A 27,353-nucleotide genomic window follows, 5' to 3' on the forward strand; every position below is an offset into this window, starting at 1 on the left:
TTATCATTTTGTTTGCAAAGTTTTCGACTCGTCGGCATTATACTTGTCTCGTCTAAATATCGGACCCTATTGCTACGCTGAAAACACAATAGCTGTTAATATTTGCCATGTTACCCTGTGTTGTGTTGGATTTAAGGCAGTTGTTTGGGTCCATAGAACTGATTTTGGCCTAGATCACATTCAAGGGCAACAACTGAGTTCTCCTGATTATGGACAAAGAAGGACATGATTATCCCCTTTGCCCAGGAAATCTAGAAATCTGTGAGCATGCGTGTGTCAATGTGCATGTGTGTGTCAATGTACGTGCACCCGATTAATAAAACTTATGACCTTAATTTCTGAGAATAATTCTTCATCACGTCTGTCAATGAAAGACTGACTGAACATCTTTACAAGTGATGTCATGTATAGACATTGGGAAACAAAATGTTAGCATTTCAATCATTCAATAAGGCTGCATCTGAGTGTGTTTGTTACACATTTAAGTTGCTGTGTGAGTCGCAATAATGTGTACACCTGAGGTTTCTTTTCAAATGAAGTACAATGCCTGATGTGATGTAACTTTTCTGTTCAGATCAACGTCTGTTCAGTTCATCTACATTTTTTTTTAGTTGGGGCCTGTGACCAAGACTATAAAAAGTGCTTCATTTTTGTACAGAAAAAAGCCGAGTCTCATTATTGTGTTGAAATAAACCGACTTGTTCTAAGCCCTGAAAGTATCCAATCATTCTTTTCTTGACACAGACACAATTCACACAAACATACACAGACACACAAACACACACTTTTAGTGACAATCAACAGAACGCAAGCAGTTTTGAATGAACCTGAAATGATTTATTACCACTACACTAGTTTGAGTTTGAGCTGTCATGTATGAGCACCTTTAAAAGAAAACAGATGCTTCTTTTTTATTTTTTTATTATTATTTTATTTCTAATATCTTGCTCTACTGCAGCAAGCTGTTGCTCAATAAAGCATGTGCCAGAGCCTCGAAGTCGATAAGTGTCACGAAAAACACTAGACCAATGGCAATTAGACTGACACAAGTGCTAATCTACATGCTTGACTACAAAGCCGATGGTGCTGGTAACATAATACTGGACAATAACCGATTTGACTTCAAATATAAGAACTCTATAACTATGCCAAATAATCAAATGAATGTGAATAGTGGAACAGCTTTGCTATGCAAACTCTTCAGTGTCAGACTCTGTTCAAAGTCATATTTTGTTAGTACTGGCGGTTATCCATACATGTGCACGTGGAACATATAAAACCTGTAGAGATTTAGGTACTCAGGTCAGTAATCAAGCAAATGCATTCATATTTCATGGCTGCAGCCAGGAGCCAAAATACTGTACAGAGCAAAAACAAAGACAATACATGCAGTACATTTACAGTCTTCAAAGTACATGTATACCAAACACAGCGTTTAACAAAAGCAGGTACGTGGCACTCAGTTGCTGCACCTCAAGGAATTCTCCCGGCCAGAAGACTGTCTCAGATTGCCCGAAGAGCTACACATGTACACTTTGTTTTGGGGTTTGAAATGATGTCACCACACCCACAATACGTAGGCTGTTCCATAATTATTTAGAATCTCAGAAACGGTAACACATACCAACAATCCAATTAGGCCGTTTTCTAGACTTATAATCCTCCCCCAGCCGACACCCAACTGGCCATTCACTCAAACAAGCTCATTCAGGCCTGGGACCACCTGACATCGACTATACCTTGTATGGCCCTCGTGAAGGCTCGGACAGAGTTTTCAGGGCTCTCAACCCGTGTTTCCACGCCCGTTTCTTGATATCAGAGAACAGGTTCAACTAGCATGGAAAGAAGTCAGAAGAATAGGGTGGATGCGATGAACGCAGGTCTCCTTTTGAAGCCAAGAACTCTCTTGTCGCAAAGACAGTGTGCACAGGTGCTTTGTGATGTTGATGAGCCCTTGAATACCCGTGTTTGGACGGTGTTAGTGCCAACCCTCGACTTTTTTAGGCAAGTAGTGGTGGACATACAAGTCAGAGGTGACTGTATGCTTGTCCTCAAGAGTCACATTGTCTTAATATCCTGATCTGGTGATGAAAGATGCCACCATTTGTTTTTTTGGTGCTTCTTGTCATTTGAACTTGACAGGGAAACACCCATGCAGATGACAGTTGTTTGGTTTCAGAGTAGAACTCATTTAGAAAGATTACGTCGACACTAACGATATTCCCTATGGATTCGGACTAGCTGTTGTTCATTTTGTACAACCATTGTCAGGCAGCACTCTGCCCTACCCCTCATTCCCGTCACTGCATGGGTTTTATGTGGTACCCTACAGGCACATCTCTTCGGGACCATTAAATATTTGTGAAAGATCTTTTCGAATGCAGAGCTTTCAATGCCAAGGGCATCTTGCATCTTCCTGATTATGATTCAGGAATCTTCTCTTATTATCTGTTCAACAGAGCTAATGTTTTCGAGGGTAACGAATAAAACGAGAAGACCAGGGTGGGTATCATTTTCTACGCTCCATCTACCCCGTTTGAAATGGCTGTACCAGTTTCACACCAAGGCTCTACAAATAACAATCATTCCAAATTATTTCAACAAACTTTCATACAAATCGGCCTCTTTTAACCTTTAGTTGTAGTTATTGTACGTCATGGCTTGGAAATCGAGATTTTTGAGCTCCATGACACAATCTCATACAGTGTATTCCGGAGACGATTCTGTGAAAATGATATAACTATAGAACTTCATATTTTGTGTCAAGCCTCACGATGGTCCACTTTTTGATGGCATGATTTTGTTTTTAACGCCATATTACCAGGAGCCTGGATTCTGAACAATAATGGAACAGCCCTCGTCCATTAAAATCCGTGTCTGAACGTTCAGTTATTCAAATTTGAACAGATTGCCTCAGGGGTGTCAATTTTGACACTAGAACATGTTCCAAGATGGATGACCTCAACAACAACATACGAAAAAAAGTTAAGTCCCAATTTTTTCCAGGTCCTAGTAAGCTTTCAGTTCTGTTATAGAATGTAGATGAACATGATAAAGTCGAAGTCCCTTGTAGCTTGAAAATCAGTTCACTGTTGTTGTTTTTGTGTGCGTGCACTTTTTGATTCTTATGTTCAAGCGAGGCGTTTGTTTCCAAGAGTCAATCAACTGTCTGTGCAGATTCCTTGATGTTTTAATTGATGCCTGTAAATGTACACATGCACATGTTCAGATCCCATGTTAAAAACACATATACACACTAACACCTAATTAGTGGCATATTAAAAAACAAAACACATACAGGAACAATATGTTAGCAGTATCCCCAGGGAAATCAACATACATTTTGATGACATTAACGCAAAAATGATACTTAAACTGATTTCTTTTGCCCTCAGTCGTTTTCTCTGGGGTCATGTACTGCAAAATCGTCAAAGCCTTGAGCAACTTTTGATTAACTCAATAACTGATTAATTCTTTAACACTTTTTTTTCAGTGTGCGTACACGTGTATTTCAGACCGCTTTTGATCTGATACTACAGTAGGAGATGGAGATAAGTTTACAGACCTTTAATTATGAACAGAAAATCTGAGGAAACAGGGACTCAAAAAGGGGGAAGACTTACAGCAGTGGGTCTTAAAAGGGGGGTTCCTCTGCACTGCCCTTTTTTCCCAAACAAATCTTTACTTCAGCTAATTAAACACTTAACATAAGAAAGAACAATCAGCTTCGTCAAACCTGATTTGATGTAGTTGAAAAAGCCTTTCCTGGACTTGTTATGCTTCTCCCCTTTGGCCTGAACAGCACTAACGAACGGTGGGATCATCTTCTTGTCAAAGAGCACCACTCGGATCTCACCAACGGAGCCTGAACCATTGGCGTACATCTTCACCACTGTGTTAAACAGCGCTGACGCTGAGGCACCAGCTGACAGGCCAATACCTGAAAGGAGAAATTACACAAAGGTTACAACTGTTTCTTAATTGCTTCAATTAAACAGCACTGTGTAACAAGCACCCATGACAAATTAACATCTTATTTCAACAAATGCAAGGCCTGCAGGCAACAGTTATATCAGATGCTAGAAAAAACACATACAAATCTTCGTAATCACCATGAAACGCAGGTGACTCTGCAAACGCCCTTCATATGTGTCACCAAGTTATAAATTAACAACTTCACACCACATGTCAGTGACAACAAAGTGCATGTAGCCGACACATTGTTACACATATTTTAACTCAATCAAAGGAGAATCTAAACACTGAGAAACTCACACAATTTATTGAAACAATCGTTGCTTTGCACTCATATTTAACTGATATATCTAGTGAATGTTTCATTTTGTCTTTAATTAAACGCTCCATACACCTTCCTTTGTGCGTATTCTTTCAATTAAATTCTCATTTTTAACAACTTTCCACTCTGAATAGCTTGCAACAAATTATGTTAATGCTATCAGGCTACCTGTGCCCAGTGCAGGCATGGCAATGGACCGGACACCTTTGCTCTCTGCATATTTCAAGCACGCTTCAATGCCATCCTCCCAGCTGTTCGAAAATGTGTCTGCATCGACATGAAGGATGATCTTGCATCTCAGATTGTAGGCTTTGGTCTGAACAACGCCGTTTAGCTGTATTTCGGCAGCTGGGGAAAAAGACAGCAAAACATTCATTAAGACCTAAGGTCAACAAGGAGCGCACCTAACAGTTCAAGATATTGGACATCCCTGTGTAAATTAATTTGACACCAGCATAGGGAAATTGCATTGAGGTCAGTCTAGGTATTCTCATACAGCGTAAGACATACTAACTCTCATACAGTGGTACCTGCAATATGAGGCCCCTCTGATGAATGGACACCTCCGATGAAAGGACACTTTCTGGAGTCCCTTTGTCTATCTTGATCAAAATGTTCCTGTCATGACTGTCACCAGCATTGGAGGGATACATCCCAATGATGTCCTTTCATTGCAGGTACCACTGAACATGTTTTGCATGCTTTTTAGCATGTTTGCAGTTTGCTTGCTTGTTAAGGTTGAGGCCAATAATATAGGGAAACTGTATCATTATCATAAATTCAAGAAAAAACAAGTCGCGTAAGGCAAAATGACAACATTTAGTCAATCTGTCAAACCCACAGAAAAAACCTGAGCGCACTGCATTTTTCCACCAAGACAATACAGCTTCGTCAATCCACGCGGCAAGGAAGTCGCTCAATGTTCCCGTGCAACACGAAGTGAAACTGACATGCAAGAATAACGACATAACGTACTGCGGTGAGCAGGGAAGCGCGCTTTTTTTTAATTCCTTTGAACTTTCTGAGCTTGTTTCAAATACAACATATTATATTTATATGTTTTTGGAATCAGAAAATGATAAAGAATAAGATGAAATCTTTTTTGGACCGATTTCTTAAGGCCCCCCAAAAAAATAGGTGTGGTTACGGTAACATAGCCAAATAAAATAGGGTAGGTAGGTAGGCAATCACTTTTTTTTTTTGTTTAACTTTTTTTTCTAATGTGTACAAATTAAACCTACCGTACTTTCCGGGTGACAAGGCGCTTTGTTATCTAAGACGCACCCCCTTCTTTTTAAAAAAAAATTGTAATCCAGTCACCCATTGGACCAGGGGGCCAATAGGGCCCACCAAAATGACCCAGTTTTTGCCATGAGAGGTGGTTCCCCTGTCATATCTGAGAGAGGAAACACTTCCTGCATCGGGGTCAGTGACCGGTCAGTGACCAAAGGCATTGTGATAGCTGGGTGGCCTTGTTAAAAGACACGACCTTCTTCCCAGGGGTCAATGACCCAGTTTTTGCCATGAGAGGTGGTTCCCCTGTCATATCTGAGAGAGGAAACACTTCCTGCATCGGGGTCAGTGACCGGTCAGTGACCGAGTTTAACAGAGTGGAAATCTGTGTGTGCGGCCAGATCAAAGGCAGGGCAGTACCTAGTAGCTGAAACAGGCGCTTTCGCTTTCATTGCGTTTTTTGCACTCGGTTTTTTTTTTGTTTTTTTGTTTTTTTGGACAAATGTAATAAAAAGTTATAGGATCGGCCCCTAAAAATAGGGTAGGTCGGGTTACCGTAACCACACCTATTTTTTTTTTAGGCCTAAATAATAATCGAAGTACTAATTAACCTATTTTCGTTAATTGTGATCACATTTTAAAAGTAAACATGACATATGTATATCTTTTTAGATTCAAAATTCGACGAAGAACACGATGCAATCAATTTGAAATCTGTTTGCAAAAAATCGATTTTAATGACAACTTTAATGAGCAAACTCATTGATTAAGTTTTAAGCCTCCAAGCTGAAATGCAATACCAGAGTCCGGGCTTCGTCGAAGATTACTTGACCAACATTTTAACCAAATTGGTTAAAAAATGAGAGCGGGACAGTGCCGCCTCAACTTTCACAATATGACGTCATGAAAGACATTAATTAAAAAAATCGTCTGGAGATATATTACTCAGGAACTCTCATGTTAAGTTTCATGAAGATCGGTCCAGTAGTTTTTCATAATCGCGTTATACACACACACACACACACACACACACACACACATACACACACACACACACACACACACACACACACACACACACACTCACACATACATACACCACACCCTCGTCTCGATTCCCCGTCTATGTTAAAACATTTAGTCAAACTTGACTAAATGTAAAAAGACAATTGATTACTGCCAGCTTTGCCACAAAGGTGTAATTATGTATGCTCACACTCGCTTATTATGAACCTCTGCACACATTTGCAACGCTTGATAGAAAACAGATATATTTCTCATTAGTAACATACTGTTTCTTTGAGGTCAAAGCTTTCGTCTAATCATATCAAGAATGTTAAATGTCAATAACCTTAAAGCCCCAGTTTTGAAAGAATGTCTGCTATGTGCTACAGCCACTCTTCCTCCAAGTCTGTTATCATTAGTTATCAACACCCAGCTTCCCTATGCCCACAGGCTAATTTGCAGGCCATCTCCAATTTCACACGAAGACACTAAAAGGAGGGAAGCAGTGACTTCCCCTTTTTTCTCGGTCCAGCTGCTTATCTAAACAGTTCCAGACACTTGTTGGATAGAGGGTGCATGAGTGTCAGTTGCGCGTCTGGAGGTCATTAATCAAATCTTCGTACTCGCAGAAAAATTCCTCCGAACTTCGCCTTTAAATCTCCGGGTATGTATGTGTATATTCATGCATATGCAAGAGAATCTGTCTGTGTCTTCACTTAAGGTTTACCTTTGCTTCTGCATTCACTTTCCAGCTTGGATCCACACTTCTTTTTCAGGGCGCCAGCAACACCTCCTGAAATGATAAATATTTTTCATGACGTTGATCAGTGAGTACCGTATTTGACGGACTACAAGCCGCGACTTTTTTTCAAAAAAAATTGCATTGCGGCTTATAAAAAGATGCGGCTAAAACGTTACCTAAACTTGAATAGCATTCACCTAATGGAAGTCGCCGCGGATTTTCATTTAGCTCGATTAGCGATTACCTGTACTTTATTAGCTCTCTACTCAAGACTCAGCGCTTTTCTCTTTCTTTCGCGAATCTTCGTTTGTCAACAAGTCGTGACAAGATAGCGTACAGAGAAACACCGGATGTATCAGGATCTCGCTTGCGAGATTTTGTTTTTTTGTGTCTCGCGATAGTTGGAGGAGCGAGAGCCGCCATGTTGTGTTTTCGTCTGCTCGAAATGTGCGCAAAAGTCGTAAATCATCCCCAAAAAGCTTATTCTGGGCGGGACTACATGTGTGTGTTGGTTACAAATTGTGTGTGTGATATTTTTCTTTAAACTTTTTCACTTTTCTTCTTTGTTTCACTTGTTTATTCTCGGAGCCGATTTCGCCAAATACCGTACCTTCGTTTGCCTGGTTGTTTTGATTGATTGACACGATCTGATTATATTTTTTCGACAGTTATATATATAGTGGCGGCTAATATAGTGACGAGGCCTATACGTGGCTCGTCCCAATTTTTTTGTTAAAAGTCAGGGGTGCGGCTAATACAACGGTGCGTCTTGTAATCCGTCAAATACGGTAATAAGGGTTCATTTTCAAAGAAACTGAACCAGTCACTGTCGTTTTGCTGTCTGTCCTCTTTGATGATTTTCTTCTGTTTCTTTCTGTCGTCTCTCCTTGTATTAGTATTGTATTTGCTGACGAAGACAATCGTCGAAACCGGTCCAAGTTAATTGTTCATGTTTCTGGTACTGGTGAGTACATTTTCACAGTTATCTTGAACCAGTCACGTTTTATCACAAAGACTGAGCTGCATGGAACAACTTTTGATATGTTAGTGACAACTAACCCAGAAATAAAAAGGTTTTCTTATGGAATGTTTGCTCATTTACACAGGAATAACTTCCAGAACGTTACTCAACTTGCTGGATCTAGGACCTATCTACTTAAAGTTCTCGTACAATAAAATAAAACTGACAAGAGCTAAAACAACAGTGACAGCTGATTTGAGCACTTTAATCAACTAGAAAGAATAATAACCATAACATGTAGGATGGATGTAAAGCACTAAGGCACTTTTTGTTACTATCCCATGAGGTTAACCTCACAGGACTATATACAAAATCTTATCTTATCTCTCTTATCTTATCTTACATGGTAAAATGTAATGTGATAGGCTTAACAGTATTCTTAAAGGCAACATAATTATGACACTGATGGGCCAAAATGATAAGCCAAAAGTCTTAAAGGCAACATGGCAGGCTAAAAGGTGTTCTGAAATGCAAAATGATAGGCTAAAACTAGTAAAAGATGATAGGCTAAAAGGATGTACACGTTCTAAATGGCAACATGATAAGCAAAAAGGTATTCTGAAAAGCAACATGACGGACCACAAAGTATTCTGAATGGCAAGACGATTAGTCTATAAAGATATTCTGAAAGGCACATGATAGAAAAAGTGAATTATTAAAGGAAACATGATAAGCTGAAAGGTAGCAACATGTATTCTTAAAGGTAACAAAAAAAGGCTGATTCTTAAAGGCAACATGATAGTCTAAAAGGTATTCTTCAAGGCAACATGATAGGCTGAAAGAAATTTTTAAATGCAAACTCATGTGTGAATTTTCTTTCTTTTTAAGCTAAGCTAGTTAAATTTGTTGGGCCTCGCTAATTTCTTTAAGGAATGAGTCATGTAAAAACGATTTCAAACATCCAAACATTTTCATTTTTATTTGTATATCATGTCAAATGTTAAATTGAGTCGAACTTTTATTGTATCTATCAAGAAAACAGGTTCTTTTTGATATGAGCAACAAACAGAATGCTGGAAATGACACCAACCTCGACTCAGGTCCAGCTGGCTGTTGGTACTGTTGACAATTGCATCTGTGTCTTCCTCCGTTATGTCCCCTTTCTTGATCACAAAGCGCAGACCTCCGATATCAAACTCTGCATTGCTTGTTGAGGACGCTGCTCCACCACTGGCAACTGACACAGAAATAATAATAATAATGAGAGCTTGTATAGCACGAACCACAGCCTAAACTATGCTCTCCACGCTTTACATATTAACTATGAATAAAACCATACTAATAAAACATCAAATACCTCTAAATGCTCAACTTATATAATTGCAGCACTGTAAAATGTCTGTGCATGGTGTCAATCAATGTACTTCATTAGAATCCCCCTTTTAAGACCCCTAAAAATCTAAGAAAATCAGGTCTTAAAAAGGAAGGAGCTTAAAATAGGGGTACATTTTCAAAGGTTATGAACAACAAATGTGAGAAAACATGGTCCAAAAAGGGGGGTTCCACTGTATATTTGCAGGAATAAAATGTGTCCAAAACAGAGGCTACCATTTTTATTAACTGACCTCAGAAACACAATCAAACTTGTAACTGAGGCAGGCAGGTGTGCCCATGTGTTCATATATATGCACAGGCACACAAGCGAATATGTCTATAATTATCGATTTTTATGTTTGTAAGTGCATGCAGCTGGTTAAATATGTGTGTGATTCAATTTGACAGTTTTTCTCTGTCAAACAGAGTGATCACTCCTTAGTTTTGACTAACAACAAAATGACCGGTTTCTGTTAGATCTGCTTTGTCTGCCTTTTAGGTACCGTACTTTCCGGGTTACAAGGCGCTACAGCGCATAAGGCGCACCCCCCTCTTTTTAAACAAAATTGTAATCCAGTCACCCATTGGGCGCAGGGGGCCGATAGGGCGCACCAAAATTAAACAAGAGGCGAAGCCTTCAAGGCTCACGTAAGAAATCGACAAACAGTAACACAAACTCAATCACTCCGTCACACATACACACACACACACACACACACACAGAAAGAGCATAGGTGAAACTGTGCAAGAAAGCGAGACACTAGATCTAGATCTGTCTGTCTGCATGTAGCCTACTTACAGGACACGACTGCCAACTAGTCTCGGCGCGCTCAAAATAATAATGACCGAGACTTTCAGTACTTCCTTCGCGTGACGTCTAACCCTCTTACGTCATAATGTGACGTCAATGTAATGTGACGTCTTCAAATGTTAGAGTTTCTACCACAGACATACACACACACGCACAAACACACACACACACACACGCACAAACGCACAGACAGATAAAGTTACGATCGCATAGGCTACACTTACGTGAGCCAAAAAGTATACCGGTAACAAACGGTCGAAGAATGAAAATAAGCCGCACATCAAAGGAAGAATACAGAGTGGAAATATGTGTGCTCTGTGTGTGCCGCGAGATCAAAGGCAGGTCCATTGTGATAGCTGGGTTGCCTTGTTTAGACACTGACCTTCTTCCCAGGGGTCAATGACCCAGTTTTTGCTATGAGAGGTGGTTCCCCTGTCATAGATCTGAGAGAGAGGAAACACTTCCTGCACCGGGGTCAGTGACCGAGTTTAACCTATGGGGCGGTCTCTTTGATGTCTTGAGAGGAAACTTGGCCAGGGACCTAGTAGCTGAAACATGCATTATCACAAGATGTCGCACGCTTTCCTTCTTTGCCACTACTAAAGCAAACGTGTGCAAGATTGTATGTTACACGCTTTGGAGCATGTGCAAGAACGGATTCAAACTCGAAATCGTCCCTCCAAAAGCCCCAAAATGCACACACGACTTTTATTTCTCCTGCTGTTGTCGTGTCTTCTCTTTACAAATTCTTCAACGCTGAGAATACTAAAAACGGCATCCCAGACTACAGTACTGTTTCCATACGCGAGTTTAGCTTCCCTTGGAAAGTGGCTCGCTCAGGAGGCCTGTTAGTCTGAAACTAGAAGGACAGAGTTCTGAACATAGATGACAAAGACCCCGGAAAGAACAAACATTTCGCGGATGCAGACACAGAAAGACGTCATGAAGAATGGAATGCTTCAAAAGATACAGACTGTGACGATGACTGTGACGTCATTCACATATACCGAGACGTCATTCATAGTTGTTCGTTCACTTTCGTCAAAAAGTAGATCTCTCCACAATGGCTGCTCCTGTGTTTAGGTTTATCAAGCGTGAGTACGCAAAACGTGTTTGTTCTCTCCTCTGTTGAAGCTGTGAGACATAATCGCCATTACGAGCTAGTCGTGTGACAGAGAGTGTTCTTGCACACTCGACTGCTGCTGTTTCACTCCGGCTAAAGCCGTCGTGAAACATCTACAGTCTCGTGTGCAAGAAAACTCTCTGTCACACGACTAGCTCGTAATAGCGGGTATTGTTTGACTGGTACTCAGGCGGTCTCTTTGATTTTTTTCGTATTTCATACACGGATTAGGCGCTTCCTTATACAAGACGCAGGGGTCAAACTCGAGGAAAAAAGTCGAGCCTTATGACCCGGAAAGTACGGTAACACCGGTTTACAAAACGGCTATTATGATCACTGCACTATGAAAAAAAAAAAGGACAAATAAACAAGTCGCGTAAGGCGAAATTACAACATTTAGTCAATCTGTCGAACCCACAGAATAAAACTGAACGCACTGCATTTTTTTTCACCAAGACAAAACAGCTTCGTCAATCCACGCGGCAAGGAAGTCGCTCAATTTTCCCGTGCAACACGAAGTGAAACTGACATGCAAGAATAGCGAAATAGCGTACTGCGGTAAGCAGGGAAGCGTACTTTTCTGTATTCTTTTTAACTTTCTGAGCTTGTTTCGAATACAACATATTATATTTATGTTTTTGGAATCAGGAAATGATAAGGAATAAGATGAAATCATTTTTTTTATCGATTTCTTAAATAATAATCGAAGTACTATTTTTGTTAATTGTGATAACATTTTAAGAGTAAACATGACATATGTATATATTTTTAGATTCAAAATTTAAGGAAGAATATGATGCAATCAATTTTAAATCTGTTTGCAAAAAATCGATTTTAATGGAAAATTTCCTAAATAAATTATCATTTAATTAATATACTTACCCGAATCACATTAGCATTGAGTCACCTGAGATGCTTATCACTGAAAAACGCTTACCCGGCTAAAGAATTTAAAGGGAAGCAACCCCATCACCAAAACGAAAGTGAAAGTAGCTTTGGTAATGGGCCAGTACACCGGGAGTTACCTCCCATACGGGTGTATGCCACGTCACTTCCTCTAGGAACACGTGCCTATTATCATACGGCTTTAAAAAAAAAATCTTAAAACCATAAGCGGGGCAGGTGGGAGGGAATACAGTATGTGATTCGGGTAAGTATATTAATTAAATGATAATTTATTTAGGAAATTTTCCATTTAATATCATATTCTTACTCCGAATCACATTAGCAGATAACATCAACAAGGCGGTGGGCTAGAAATGAATCAAAACTCACCATCAAGTTCTGGACAGGAACTGGCCTGCTGCTATGAGCGCTGGAAGGCCTCTGGAGCCATCCTGTCGAAGAGCTGTGACGTCCCGAAGATAAAAGTTTATGAAAACATCTTCGGAACGCCAATACGCAGTTGTCAGCACCTCCTCTAGACGTCTGGAGCGCAGAACTGCCAGAGAGGATGCCCACGCCCTCGTTTCATGGGCTCGGGCCGAGTCAAGTGGCAAGGAGGGCATAACCCCCCCCCTCTTTGTGCGACTCCACTCATAAGCCTGCTTGATGAGCGAGGACACCCACCGGGCCAACGTTACCTTCGACAAATCTTTCTCGCGCCTAGTAAGGAGAGAGATAAACAACAACTTCTGAGAACTAGACCGAATCGGCTGAGTCCGGGCTAAGTACAGACGAAGTGCCCTCACAGGGCAATTGACCGAATCGGGGTCATCCGGGGCCAACGCGCTGGTCAGAGCCTTAACTCTAACCAGCGGAGAGGCCTGCCCCGGAGACTGATTCTTGGCCAGGAAATCAGGCCGGAAACGCAAAGATGCGGAACCGTCCGGCTCAAAGGAGATATCTCCAGGCTGACCCGACAGGGCGTGGACCTCGCTACCCCGTCGGGCCGTAGCCAACAAAAGGAGAAACAGCGCTTTGCGAGTGACATTGAACAGACTGGCCTCGCTTAAAGGCTCAAAATCCGCAGAACGAAGGAATTCCAGGATTAAAAACAAGTCCCACTTGGGAGCGGGCAAACGAGCTTTAGCTTCCTTAAGAGCAGCCCCTTTAATGACTGCAGCTATAACGCCCCCGACTCGAACAGAACGACCAATCTGCTTAAGAGTCGCCGAGATAGCGGAGCGCCGGACCCTCAACGAGGAGACTGAGGCGCCCTGCGAAGACATGAAAGAGAGGTGGTTAGCGACCTGAATAGAGCGCGGAGCCACCGAACTCACCCCTCTAGCTGAACACCAGGCAGTCCATGCCTTCCAGTGGGAAGCATAAACTGAAGAGGTGGACGCTCTATGCGAGCGAGCCACCAAGTCCAGAGTCAAAGACGACGCCCCAGAGCGCTTCAGCGAGTCCCGAACAACTTCCACACGTGAAGCTTCAGAAGACTGGGCTCCTCGTGTGGAATGCCTGTTCGGGGCTGCACTAGTTCCCCTCGCACGAGTGCGAGAGGAATGGGGGGCCCTTGGGCGAGCCGAAGAAGATCTGGAAACCAGACCTGCGACGGCCACAGAGGAGCGACCAGAAGAAGAAGGGCCGGCTCCTCCATCTCCGCTTTCCGGATTACTCGGCTGAGTAACGGAAAGGGAGGAAAGGCGTACGCCTCCAGACCCGTCCAGGGAAAGTCCAGAGCGTTCACTCGCCATGCCTGAGGGTCCGGGAATGGCGAGACGAACACCGGAAGCCTCTTTGAGTACCTTGTGGCAAAAAGGTCCACCAGAGGCTTTTGGACCTGGGCCCAAAGGCGAAGCAGTGCCCCGTGAGTGATCGTCCACTCCGACTGAAGCACCGTACCGGAACGACTGAGCGCATCCGCCAAAGTGTTCAGCCTCCCTGGAAGGTACCTGGCCGAGATCGTGATATGATGCTGAAAGCACCACACCAGGATCTCGCAAGCCCTCTCCGAGAGAGACGGGGACCGCGAGCCTCCCTGCTTGTTGATGTACGCCGCCACTGTCATGTTGTCTGTAAACAGACGAACATGTTTGGCGTACAGGGAGGGCAGAAACTTGGCCAGAGCTAGAGCAACTGCCTCTAGCTCCAGCAAGTTGATGTGCCACAAGGACTGCTCCGTCGTCCACAGACCGGAAGTAGTCTGAAGATCTGTATGTGCCCCCCAACCCTCCCTGGACGCATCTGTAAAGAGGTCCAGGTCGGGGAGGGGCACGACGATCGGAACACCTCTGCAGACCCACTCCGTGTCCAACCACGGAAGGGTCGCAGACTGGAACCATCCCTGCAAAGGGATGAGGGCGTCCCAGTCCACCAGAGGAGAGTCCACAAACGGCTTCAGCGCGAACTGAAGCGGACGTTTGTGGACCCGGCCCAGTGAAACCAGAAGAGCCATAGACTCCATCTGCCCCAAGATGGAGGCGAGCGAGCGGATGGAAGCCATCAGGAGAGGTAAAGTGGAGCGAATCTGGGCTTGGAGCTTGTCCACCCTTCTCTGAGAAGGCTGGACAGTCCAAGCGACCGTGTCGAAAGACATCCCCAGATAAGTGAATGTCTGTGACGGGGTCAGCTCCGACTTTACCCGGTTGATCGAGAATCCCAACGAGTTGGATTCTCGAAGAACCGTCAGGGTATCCTGCGAACAGCCGCTCTGGGACTGGTTCATGATGAGCCAGTCGTCCAGATAAGCCCGCAGACGGATACCCTGGGACCTCACCAGTGCACAGACCTGTCTCACCACCATGGTGAAAATCCATGGTGCGAGAGACAGCCCGAAAGGGAGTGCGCGAAACTGGTAGATCTGATCTCCCCACCGGAAACGAAGCCATTTCCGGTCGGCCGGATGCATAAGAATATGAAAGTATGCGTCCGTGAGATCGATCGAGGTCACCCAGTCTCCTGGGCGGAGAGAGTCTCGGACAGAGGCTGGCGTCTCCATCTTGAATTTTATCTCCCTCAAGAAAGTATTGAGGAGAGATAAATCCAACACGGGACGCCATCCTCCTGATGCTTTGGGAACAGCGAACAGACGCCCGTAAAATCCCAGGGAGCTGTGGACCCGAACTCTCTCCACCGCGCCCTTCTGCTCCAGGGAGGCAATTTCCGACTGCAAGACGGAACGTGCTTCCTGCGAGAAGGGGGGCTTGAACCGCGGAGGCACTCGGGTAAGAGGCGCCTTTTCCTCCCGCCAGAGCAGGCGGAAGCCCGATCTCACCACTCCCACAATCCATTGGCTGTCTACTACCGACATCCAACGAGAAAGTGCCCGGGAGGGGCCTCCCGCCATCACCAAGGTGGAGGGCGGGAGGGAGGTGAGATCGGGAGCGCTTCATTGGGGGTGTGGCTTACTTCCAGAGCCGCCACGCCCCCTCCCCGATGCCGTCCTCTTCTTCCCACCACGAGCGGCCGGCGGAGCCTGCCGCTTCTGAGCTGGCTTGGGGTTAGACGATGTCTGAGCCTGCTTCTGTTTAGAAGGCTGAGACTGTTTCACCCCCTTCAGAGTGTAGTCAAGGAACTGACTGTCCTTGTTTGACTGAATCTCCTTCTGTCTGGCATCCAGTGCCAGCGGACAGAAGAGAGACTCCTCTGAGACCGGGGAGACTCTCAAGGTCTCCCTAGTAGCCAGTTCCGTGAATTGGGACTGCGAGAGGAAGAGATCCCTCCTGCAGAGTACCGCTTGGGTGTACTGCAGGGAGGAAAGACGCAATTGTTCCTCATTGACCTTGGCCAATGCGGCCAAAAGCGCAGAGACATCGTCCGCATTCTGTTCTTCACTGAGAGTGAAAGGAACTAGCGAATCGGTCAATGCCCGAGACAGAGCCCGAACGAGAGTCTCCGCAATGGAGGACAGTTCGATCTGCCGACGTCCAACCTCCTCAGCAGAGAGGAGGGAAGCCTCGGAAACCGGCAAAACCGAATCACGCTTGATCGGTTTAGTCAGAAGAGGCAGCAATTCCCGGGAAACCGGAAGGGTAGCCCTAGGGAGTGCAAAAGACGCCAGCCAATTCTGGCTCTGATTGGGCATGCCAAGCTTCCTATTGACCGTAGGCACGAAGGAAGAGGCTTGGGCAGCTGAAGCCACCCACTGCTGCGCTGATTCCGGAACTGGACCAAAAGGAAGCAGTAACGGAACAGGCACTGGCCGAATACCACTCCCCGCATGTGCTGGACGAACCAGTGAATGCGAAAGTTGGTAAGCCACTGACGGAGACTCGGCGAACCGGAAGGAAGAAACATCCTCCTGTGCCGGCCGGAAGTCCGCCATGGCAGAAGGAACGAATGATGCGGAAGAGTCCGCAGCCACCACCCCTTCAGGAAAATAACGAGACGTTACTTCCGCCGCGACGTCAAGAACAGACTTGAGCTTCGACGGAAACACGCCCCGCGACTCCTCGCTGACCACTGATGGAGCATCAGAATAGTCACACGTGGAACCATGACCGAAGTCACCAGTTCCGGAAGCAGAAGCATGCCCTGGCAAACCGGAAACCGGAAAAGCCTGAGCACTAACGTCATCCTGCCGCCCAAAATCCTGTGAAGGTAAAGGGTAAGCAGGACGACCATCCGCAAAAACCGGAGCTGGATGAGCTGACGTCACTCCCCCGACTGAGTGGAGTGATGCCTGCTCAAGCCTAGGCGCTTGAAAGCCGGAAGGCGCACGCTGTAATCCACTATCTGGTATCCGGAAGGAACCACCAGAAGAGGAAGAAGCGTTTCCGGCCGAAACCGGAAGTGTAGTCAACGGAACCGCAAAATGCGGAAGTGAAGACTGCACTGGTTGACTTCGCGATCCGGAAGGACCGGAAGTCAGTGAATACTCCATCCTGCCGCGACCGCCGTAGCGTGCCGGAGCGGACGGATCATCACTTCCGGCAAGTGCCGGAAATGCGGCAGTCGAAACCGACTGCCGCCGCTGTTCGAACAAGTCCGGGGCCTCGTAGGTTATCGCCGGAAATGAAAGATCAGCAAGGTATCGGTCGTGACCCGATGCGAAAGAGCTGTCCCCCGAAGGAGAACGTCCAGGCGCCTCACGAGGGCTATCGGACCAGCTCTGCTTACCAACCGACGCTGAAGAGGGAGGACGCTGCTCCAAGCCGGAAGTGGAGGACAAAGACACGGAAGCCAATGCCCGGACGTCACTGCCAGATGCCGGAAACGCCGAACTGCTGGCGACGGAACGCTGAAATTCTGCCTGCACCAAGCTGCGGATTTCTGGAACCAGTGACTTTAACAGAGAGGAAACCAACGCACCTTGTCCAGGTGCTAACAAAGAAGACGAAGTCTCCGATGTAGAGACAGGTGCAGAAGTAACAGTAGCGCTAGGCGCCGCAAAAGAAGCAGAAGTAGTAACAGCGCTAGGCGCCGAAATTGGTACAGCCAACAAAGTGTTACGCTCTTGGTCTGTAACAAGTAAAGTTGCTTTGGAAGAGGAAGACTTAGCCTTAATTTTCCCCTTGGGGTCCGACTTGCCACGGCGCTTGTCTGAATCAGACATGTTGACAACAACACGTGGCAACGCGAAAAAAATTTACTGAAACATAAGTCTAAACGACTGGAAAATTCAGTAAACACACGCACTAATGCGTTAACAAAATACTATAGCTAAACTTGCCCCACAAGCAGAGGCACGGAGAGCTACAAACAAAGTCACACGAGCTAGAAAACTAACTCACACAACAAAATGGCGACACGCAAGACACTGACACAAACGTCAACAACACGTGGCAAAGCCAAAAAGATTTACTGAAACGTAAGTCAAAACGACTGAAAAGACAGTAAACACACACGCTTACGCGTCAACAAAATACTAAAGCTACACTTGCCCAAACAGAAAGAGGGCACGCAGAGCTACTAGCAAAGTCACACGAGTTAGCTAACTAACTCACACAACAAAATGGCGAAACACGCAAGTCACTGACACACAAGTCCGTAAAAAACGGACAACGTACAGTAACGAAACAGCGCAAACAACCAACAACAAACGGGAACGAGCTCACCAAACTGTAGGCAAGGCGAGCAGACAAGCTGGGTAACGTGGCCGGCGGGTGTCACTCAAACACACAAGGTCAGCCACAGAGCGTCAAAAAGTGAACCGTCCTCTCCGAGGTGAAAAAGACGTATGATAATAGGCACGTGTTCCTAGAGGAAGTGACGTGGCATACACCCGTATGGGAGGTAACTCCCGGTGTACTGGCCCATTACCAAAGCTACTTTCACTTTCGTTTTGGTGATGGGGTTGCTTCCCTTTAAATTCTTTAGCCGGGTAAGCGTTTTTCAGTGATAAGCATCTCAGGTGACTCAATGCTAATGTGATTCGGAGTAAGAATATGATATTAAATGACAATTTTGATGAGCAAACTCATCAATTAACTTTTAAGCCTCCAAGCTGAAATGCAATACCAGAGTCCGGGCTTCGTCGAAGATTACTTGACCAAAATTTAAACCAAATTGGTTGAAAAATGAGAGTGTGACAGTGCCGCCTCAACTTTCACAAAAAGCCGGATATGACGTCATGAAAGATATTTATCAAAAACAACAAAAAAACGTCTGGAGATATAATACTCAGGAACTCTCATGTTAATTTTCATGAAGATCGGTCTAGTAGTTTCTCAGAATCGCGTTATACACACACACACACACACACACACACACACACACACACACACACACACACACACACATACATACACCACACCCTCGTCTCGATTCTCCCCTCTACGTTTAAACATTTAGTCAAGTTTTGACTAAATGTAAAAAGGGTCTCAACGTAGATCATGGAGGTTTCACTGTATTACAAATTCTCTTACCTTGTTGATATGACTGGTCAACGACAGTCTCCGCAAATACCCGGTTGTGACGGGCACCTGACCCTCTGGTTAGGGATGGGGCAAAAGAGGCTCCGCCCATCCCGCTCTGCGCCTTCTTGAACTCCTGTGTGGTTTAAACAGTGTTTAATTTATTTTATATATTCATGAAATGTTTCATTTATTATAAGTATGATAACAACAACAAGTCTACAGCTTAATGTGGCGTCTTAAAAACAAATCTGCTTTCGATTCAAGCTGACCAATTTTATATCCAAAATCTCATAAAAAGCAATTCAAAAATACTCATAAAATCTGCATCACAAGAACCTTGACAAGATCACAATTTCAACGTACCTGCAGAATCTTGACATCCGTGTGGTATACAACAATCCTGGCATCTCTGAGGGTGGTGGAAGGCGTGGCATTCTGGAACTTGTCAATGGCATCCAGCATGGTGTGCGCCACAGTGGGAGCGGGATAGCCCAGGTTGCCCGTGCCCAGAACGGGGAATGCAATGGACGTGTAGTGACGCTTGCTGGCCTCCACCAAACACTTGGTCATGCTGCGACCCAGCAGCTGCACAATGATTTAAAGCTATGATGCATTCAAAAATCCAATAAGCACAGTAGCAGGAATGACAACAAAATGAAATGCTCTTTTCCTTTCCAAAGCCTGTCCTTAACTGGGCGAAGTAAAGTATACTGTTAGCAAAGTAAACTGTGCAAAGCTGGCCGCACAGAGCTTTAGCACTGAGTTTTCGGTAAAAAAAGTCTTTGCGAAGTCGACTTCAGGCTCAATTAAGGACCAGCTTAAGGTACATGTACAGTCTTTCCCATATATACGAATCGAGTCTCCATCTCAGATCTGGCCAGGCTTTTACATTTTACAGGCCAGGCCAGGCCACTTTGACACAATATGCCAACAAAAAAACGAAGATAAGATTAATTGACGGCTGTGTAGAAGCAATCTTCCAACACTATACATAATTAGAAATACTGAAGGAACAAGCAATTTCCATTTTTTTTAAAAACCAAGACTTAGTGACATTACATTTTTTTTATTTGTTTTATTCCGTAAAACCAACCAAGCCTGAAGATACAAAGTGCATGAGCCTTATAAAAAAAAAGAGTTACTGTTTGTGCTTGTTTTTCTATTCCTAATTGTCCATCATCTAAAAATCAGTTTATTGCGCATCACCTGAAAAAGTTTCAACAGAGAACCATCATACAGACCTGAGCTGCACTGGGATTAGAGTAGTTGCAGAGCACCAAATGAAAGACTTCCATGCAATTCAAATTGTGGCCCATGGTGCAAGCGATGTCACCTGCCTGGATACCACCCGGGTATTTTGTCTTGCACTCATCCTGCAGACTTACGCCTGCTGCTTTCAGAATAGACGATGATACAGCACCATTCTGGAGGTCCAGACCATTGGATGTGGAATTCACAATTACATCTACCTGTAAGAACAGAAAAGTGAACAATAACAATCAATCTAGAAACGCTGGAGAGAAACTCACAACTATCTAATTAATGATTATTTTTGGATACTACTTTTTACACTTTCTCTTTTCAATATTTGGAGGAAAAAAATATGCACAGAAAAATCGGATGTAAACCTGGTATCACACAGCAAGCTATGTAGTATTCTATACCCTACATTCTGTATGTGTGTTCCTTCTCTAGCTACCTCAAACTTACAGACAGGTCCATATTGCTTTTGACTCACTTTTGAACTTCAAACCAATTCACCTGGCTTGGCAATCACGCATCCTCATCTTATTATTAGCAAGAGTACAACATTGTACTTTGAATCAAAAGAGCACACACACATATATTTTGAAGAAAAAAACCTCTTTCAAGTGCAAAATCTTACTGTCTGTTTTGCAAGCTCTCCTGAAATGATGGACACGTTGATCACTCTATGAGAGCTTGCTGCTCCTCCACCAGACATGGGGAACTGTCGAGCAGGCTGACCAAATGCTGTCCCTTCAACAGTACATGCATGCACGCACACGCACACACACACACACACACACACACACACACACACACACACACAACACACACACACATTAGAATGTAAATTTCGACCTGTTTTTCTTTTCATCAAAAATAAATACAAAGATCAGTACAGTCTCATTTTTAGTATTTCTTTTCCCAGGAGTTTGTTGAACTCTGTTCCAATACAAGGTAGACTTTGACATATTCCATATCTGTAAAACACATTTTTTACAGAAATTCCTTTATATCCTAACGTTTCATTCATCTTTGCTTTCTCGAATACACTCTTCCCACAGTTCAAAGGCCCTTAGTCTAAGCTTGCGATGCCATCACAGTGCTGCCAAAAGAACAACCCCCCCTCCCCCTAACCCACTCTTCCCTTAGCATATCTTTTCAAATTGTATGTCATATCGAAAACCAACCTTTCCTTGGGACGGCCGCTGGCTTGTATGCTGTGGAGGTGCTGCGAGCAGAGGGGAAAGTGGTTTGTACAGCTGTGGTGAACAGCTGCACAATGTCGCCCCCAACGTGACAGAAATACACGTTCTTGACGGTGCAGCGTCTGTGGGAGTCCAGGAAAGCTTTAACCGCCTCCACGATGACCCGAGTAGACTCCCTGGCAGGGTAGCCAAAAATTCCTGTGCTGATGGCAGGAATGGCGATAGATGAGTGCCCGTCTGAGTTGACCGTTTCCATGCACTTCATGACAGTTTCGTACAGACATTCCTCTTCCCCAGCTCTGCCGCCTTTGTACATGGGTCCAACCGCATGGATGATTATTTTACAAGGGAGGCGACCAGAGCCAGACACCAGCACGTCGCCCTCTTTCAGTTGGTTAGCCCTTGTCTTCAGGTTTTTGTAGCACTCTGCCTGGATGGTATCTCCGCCTGTTTCAATGGATGGAATATTGAAAAGCACTGTGGTTATGTCAGAAGCATAGCACCAGGAGTATAAATATACTTGTATGTTAGCATGGGATGACAGTGTGTGCTGGCTTTTGCATGTGTGTACTAGCTCCAAACAGCTAGGTCAGTTTTCAAGTCCTCATTTCTCTATCTTGCTTTTTCTTCAATGTGGGTGAGACTGTGAAGATGTTTCTGCTGTGAGTGTGATCATCTGGCTGCATATAAGTTTACAATTACCTTTATCGACTATGTCTCTTGCCAGGCCCCCAACATGATCCATCCTTGCGTTGGCAGCGTTGACAATGGCATCCACAGGCATCTGAGTGATGTCCCCTTGCATGACAGACACGGAGACGCCGCTGGGTAGCTGCACACTGGCCGCAGTGTTTGCTGTGCCACCCATCTGCCCAGGACTTGCTGCTACAGGATGGGACGACTGGACCACCTGCACACCAGACAGTACTGTAAACTACCTTGTATATGCCCAGTATCGAGTAAACGCCGACCCCCTACTTTTCGTCAAATTCTGCGCACAGGGTTCTGTACCTAGTTATAAACGCCCCCCCCTTCCCCCCCCCCACCCCCCCCCCCCCATTTTTGATCATTATAGTAAAGGACAATAAAAAAAAAGATTCAGTCCGCTGGTTTTTAACAAAAATATTGTTTACCCATTTTCCTCCCTCATTGGGTGACAAAATTGACAACAAATAATCTCAGAGAAAAACGTGACATAATTTTACACTTACATGTACTTTATGCGTTAGAAACATGCATCACATTCTTATTACTAATACTAAACATGCACAATACATATGTTAGTATTACAGAGGCTGTACACTAAAAATTCTGTGAAAAGATCTTACCTGCAGATCTGCTGGTTCTCGCTGCAGTCCCAACACACAGTGAGATCCACGGCCAATCATCTTCAGGTCTTTCTCACAGTTGGAATTCAGTAACTTCACGGTGCCTTGGTCAGTACACACCTGCTCGTGGCATATGATCTTCTCACCCAGTTGTTCCAGGTTTTTCCTGACTTCTTGCAAGCCTTGCTCTGTGCCCTTCACATACATTTCCGTCCCAGCTTCTTTTAAGGAGAGCTGCACTCTGTACGCTCTGAGCCTCTCCCCAATGTTTTGAAGCTTGCCTTGCCAGTGTGAATGAATGAAGACCTGCCTGCTTGGAGAGAAGCGCATGACCTGGGAATAGATGGTGTTCTCCCGCAGAAACATCTCGATATCCTCCACCACGCCATGCATGATGTTGTCTGTGCAGGCAATAAAAACCTGCTGGTTGTCGTGGGAAGGTGCAATCAGGAGCAAGCCTGGATGAGCAGAAATCTGGCGGTTGACAAGGCTCTTCCAGTCCTGTGAGATCAGCAGCTGGGCTGACTCTGGATTCAGCTGACACACATGCTCTGGCACAGACTTCTTGATAATGTGGACTGCTTTAACCAGATTTTTGTCATTGAAAGCATGGACCATCACTTCTCCCTTTTGGCCTATTTCCCAGACGGCAGCGATTTTGTCAGCTTTGAATTTCTGAACGATATAGGGCTTCGTCTCCTTGCTGTCAAGGAGCTTTTTCTGCATGTCTGACATTTCAGTAATCTTCTCACGCGTGACGGCTTGCAGGGTTTCATACATTTCAACCTGGGATTCCTTTACGTCCTTCAGCAAACCTTGGAAGACGATGCTGTTATTTCTTATGTTGATGTCAATTCTGAGACCTTCATGACGCTTGCCAGCTTCTATCTGGAAACCCATGGCAAGCAGCAGTCGAAGTTTGTAAGGCTCCAGCTTGGAGTTGGTTTCTGTCACCTCCTGACTCTTGCGTTCAATCTCCTCCTCCACCTTTGAGGCCACGACGTTGATCTTGTCGAGGAGCTCTTTCGCCATGCTCTTCATGCCCACCACAACAAAGGCACTCTCCTCTGGCACAGGAAAGAATGCGGCTCCTTTAGGGCTGGCGATGTTTGCTGACCTCACGGCCGTCTCCACTTCAGGCCAAATCTGCTGCACCAGATGACGCTTGAGGACGTCAATCATCCCCAGAAACTCTCCCGCTACCTGCTGGACATCCGTGGCCCAGGTGCGAGCAAGGATGCGAGCCTTGGGGACTGACGGGTTCAGGCTGCATGCAATGCTCAAGTTGTCCCCCTCAAACTTCACCTCTGCATGGCTGTTGGAGAGCTGCTGAAGAAAGCCGGCCTTAATTTCCTGGGACTGACGAAGAAAGGCGACTTTGTAAGGATCTACGTTGGTCATCACCACAGGCTTGGGTGCGGTGAATGCGGTGGGGTCCTGACTTCCCCCAGACTGACCCAGACACTCCATGTAGCGTTTCACTGACAGCGGAGCCCCATCAATCTTGTGTGGCTTCTGCAGCACTCCGTCTAGAACTGAAAGTCAAATATACAATGTCTGTGGATGTACACTCGTGGAAAAAACAGGCAGACATAAATCGAGATGCAGACATGTATAGACAGACAGACGAATGCATGAACAAATTTTAACCAAAATATTGTCTGCTGAAAGTAGATAGAGGGAGTCATTAAAGGCTGCCATACTCGTAGCGTTCATTAATTAATTCATATTGTTTACATGTGCCAATAATGTTATAAAACTGTACCTAAGGGGATATAATAACGATTGGCTGTAGCTTTCGAACACAGAAATAATTATTTCAGTATTGCAAAGTGGTGTTGATAGTGTCGAATGTAAACAGAACAGTCTTAAACGCCATCTTTGGTTTACGAAACGTCACGAAGTGACGTCAACGGTCTAAAAATAGCCCGTCCTGGAGAACTGTTGCTAAACAATGCAATAAGGAATTAATTATTTCCCGTAATTGGTAAGGACTTCAAACCTTAAACTTTGCAGGAAGCTTAATTTATACATCCCCGCAACGATGGGAAAAGCCCTGGAAGTAATTAAACTAATTAAATATGACTATATGTCAGCCTTTAAGTGATCGAAGATTTCCTCTCACTACCAACTTAATGTACTACATCTGTAGTTCAGTAATCACCAGAAGCTTGTTGCGGATAAAACAAATTGGTGTTAACTTCAAACGCTGTCATCAAAATAAACAGATGGACAGGACATTAGAGTTTCTAAATAACAAGTCATCCAAGATATGAGTATAGCAAATATAATTATGCACACACAGGTAAGCATCTGTTTCATTTGCATCTCCTCATCCAAATTTCACAGCCATAACTCACCATCATGATCTTCAAAGAAGACGAAACACTTGTTCTCCTCTGGCACCATCTCTACTTTCTCCACAGCACCCCCTCCACTGCGCTTGTTCTCAAAGTACAGCTCCACAGTGTCCTCTGTCGTCCTGTCATTGAGATTTTCCACCAGCAGACAGTTGGAGATTGGAACCTTGGCCACAGTCAGCTGCCGTCCTTCCAACTTCCTCTTCTGGCAGAACTGTGCAGTCTTGACTAGATCTAAGGGAAGAGACATGTATGCTGCCATTTTAATGGGAGAGTGAGTGTGTGTGTGTGTGTGCGTGTGTGTGTGTGTGTGTGTGTGTGTGTGTGTGTGTGTGGGTGTGTGTGTGTGTGTGTGTGTGTGTGTGTGTGTGTAACAAGGTATGTCCAGGAGAACAGATAACCAAACAAGTCGCGTAAGGCGAAATTACTACATTTAGTCAAGCTGTGGAACTCACAGAATGAAACTGAACGTAGTCCGCCGCTAGTGCAAAAGGCAGTGAAAGTGACGAGCCTGTTTGGCGCGGTAGCGATTGCGCTGTGCTTCATAGCACGCTTTACTGTACCTCTCTTCGTTTTAACTTTCTGAGCGTGTTTTTAATCCAAACATATCATATCTATATGTTTTTGGAATCAGGAACCGACAAGGAATAAGATGAAATAGTTTTTAAAACGATTTCGGAAATTTAATTTTGATCATAATTTTTATATTTTTAATTTTCAGAGCTTGTTTTTAATCCAAATATAACATATGTATATGTTTTTGGAATCAGAAAATGACGAACAATAAGATGAAATTGTTTTTGGATCGTTTAATAAAAAAATAATTTTAATTACAAGTTTCCGATTTTTAATGACCAAACTCACTCATTAGTTTTTAAGCCACCAAGCTGAAATGCAATACCAAACCCCGGGCTTCGTCGAAGATTGCTTTGCCAAAATTTCAATCAATTTGATTGAAAAATGAGGGTGTGACAGTGCCGCCTCAACTTTTACAAAAAGCCGGATATGACGTCATCAAAGGTATTTATCGAAAAAATGAAAAAAACGTCCGGGGATATCATACCCAGGAACTCTCATGTCAAATTTCATAAAGATCGGCCCAGTAGTTTAGTCTGAATCGCTCTACACACACACACAGACAGACAGACAGACAGACAGACACACACACATACACCACGACCCTCGTCTCGATTCCCCCCTCTATGTTAAAACATTTAGTCAAAACTTGACTAAATGTAAAAAGTGTCTACACTAGGGGATTTTTTTGTTGGACTGATAAATGCATATCAAGAAGAGCACAGCAGTGAGACTCAACAGACAAAAAATTAAACATTTTTATTTTTGATTGGGTGCCCTCACAACACATTACAATTTCATGAGTGAGGAAAGCTGTACATGCAGTTAATGCACCAGTGGTTTTTAAATGCAGCATCAAACTACATCAATCATGGTAATCTGCGGAACCCTTGGGACCAACCCGAGCTGTCGGTTCACTTAAGGTGTCCTTTCATGACAGTTTCATAAAGTTAACAGGGAAAGGGACACCAAAAGTTGTCCTTTATTGGCAGGTGCCCCCGCATCGGAGGAGCCTCACATTGCAATAATGGGGTGTATGGGGTGTCTGAGGAGAGGTAGCACCTTTGTGAACCTGGCAGCTGCTCCCCCTTTGGGGATGGACGGGAACACTGGTCCTCACTCAACTCTCACTTCTGGCTCCAAGAAAGCTGTTAGGGATGACGGGAGTGGCCTAACCCTGGTATACCGCTTCTGCTGGCGGGCTAAACAAAGCGAGGGGCCGATGTGTTCTACTCATCGGTGGGCAGACTGAGCTCAACAGCCCTGGTAGGCAGTCGATCTAGGGGAGGGACGCCTGATAAATGTCCATGACCAAAAGCGGAGGTGCAGGACCCATGCGGTGCCT

General features: G+C 44.5%; 1 protein-coding gene across 3 annotated transcripts in view; it reads right to left on the reverse strand.

The window, feature by feature from the left end:
- Nucleotides 1-27,353, reverse strand: part of LOC138982480 (protein mono-ADP-ribosyltransferase PARP14-like) — a 49,120-nt gene that overhangs the window by 10,235 nt on the left and 11,532 nt on the right. The window contains exons 10-22 of one of the 3 annotated variants that reach the window (XM_070355780.1): nt 25,433-25,666; nt 23,073-24,607; nt 22,447-22,654; nt 21,727-22,191; nt 21,177-21,289; nt 20,533-20,760; nt 19,655-19,876; nt 19,301-19,424; nt 9,329-9,475; nt 7,263-7,328; nt 4,466-4,645; nt 3,737-3,940; nt 604-3,201 (exon numbers count right to left, since the gene is read on the reverse strand). In XM_070355780.1, the coding sequence (XP_070211881.1) occupies nt 3,191-3,201; nt 3,737-3,940; nt 4,466-4,645; nt 7,263-7,328; nt 9,329-9,475; nt 19,301-19,424; nt 19,655-19,876; nt 20,533-20,760; nt 21,177-21,289; nt 21,727-22,191; nt 22,447-22,654; nt 23,073-24,607; nt 25,433-25,666 (3,737 nt within the window). In that variant the 3' untranslated portion in view covers nt 604-3,190. Of the gene's footprint in view, nt 1-603; nt 3,202-3,736; nt 3,941-4,465; nt 4,646-7,262; nt 7,329-9,328; nt 9,476-19,300; nt 19,425-19,654; nt 19,877-20,532; nt 20,761-21,176; nt 21,290-21,726; nt 22,192-22,446; nt 22,655-23,072; nt 24,608-25,432; nt 25,667-27,353 lie in introns of those variants that run through there. The other 2 variants (XM_070355779.1, XM_070355778.1) reach the window with 2 other exon arrangements.

The sequence above is a fragment of the Littorina saxatilis genome, linkage group LG12, assembly GCF_037325665.1.
Source record: "Littorina saxatilis isolate snail1 linkage group LG12, US_GU_Lsax_2.0, whole genome shotgun sequence".
Classification (NCBI taxonomy): domain Eukaryota; kingdom Metazoa; phylum Mollusca; class Gastropoda; order Littorinimorpha; family Littorinidae; genus Littorina; species Littorina saxatilis.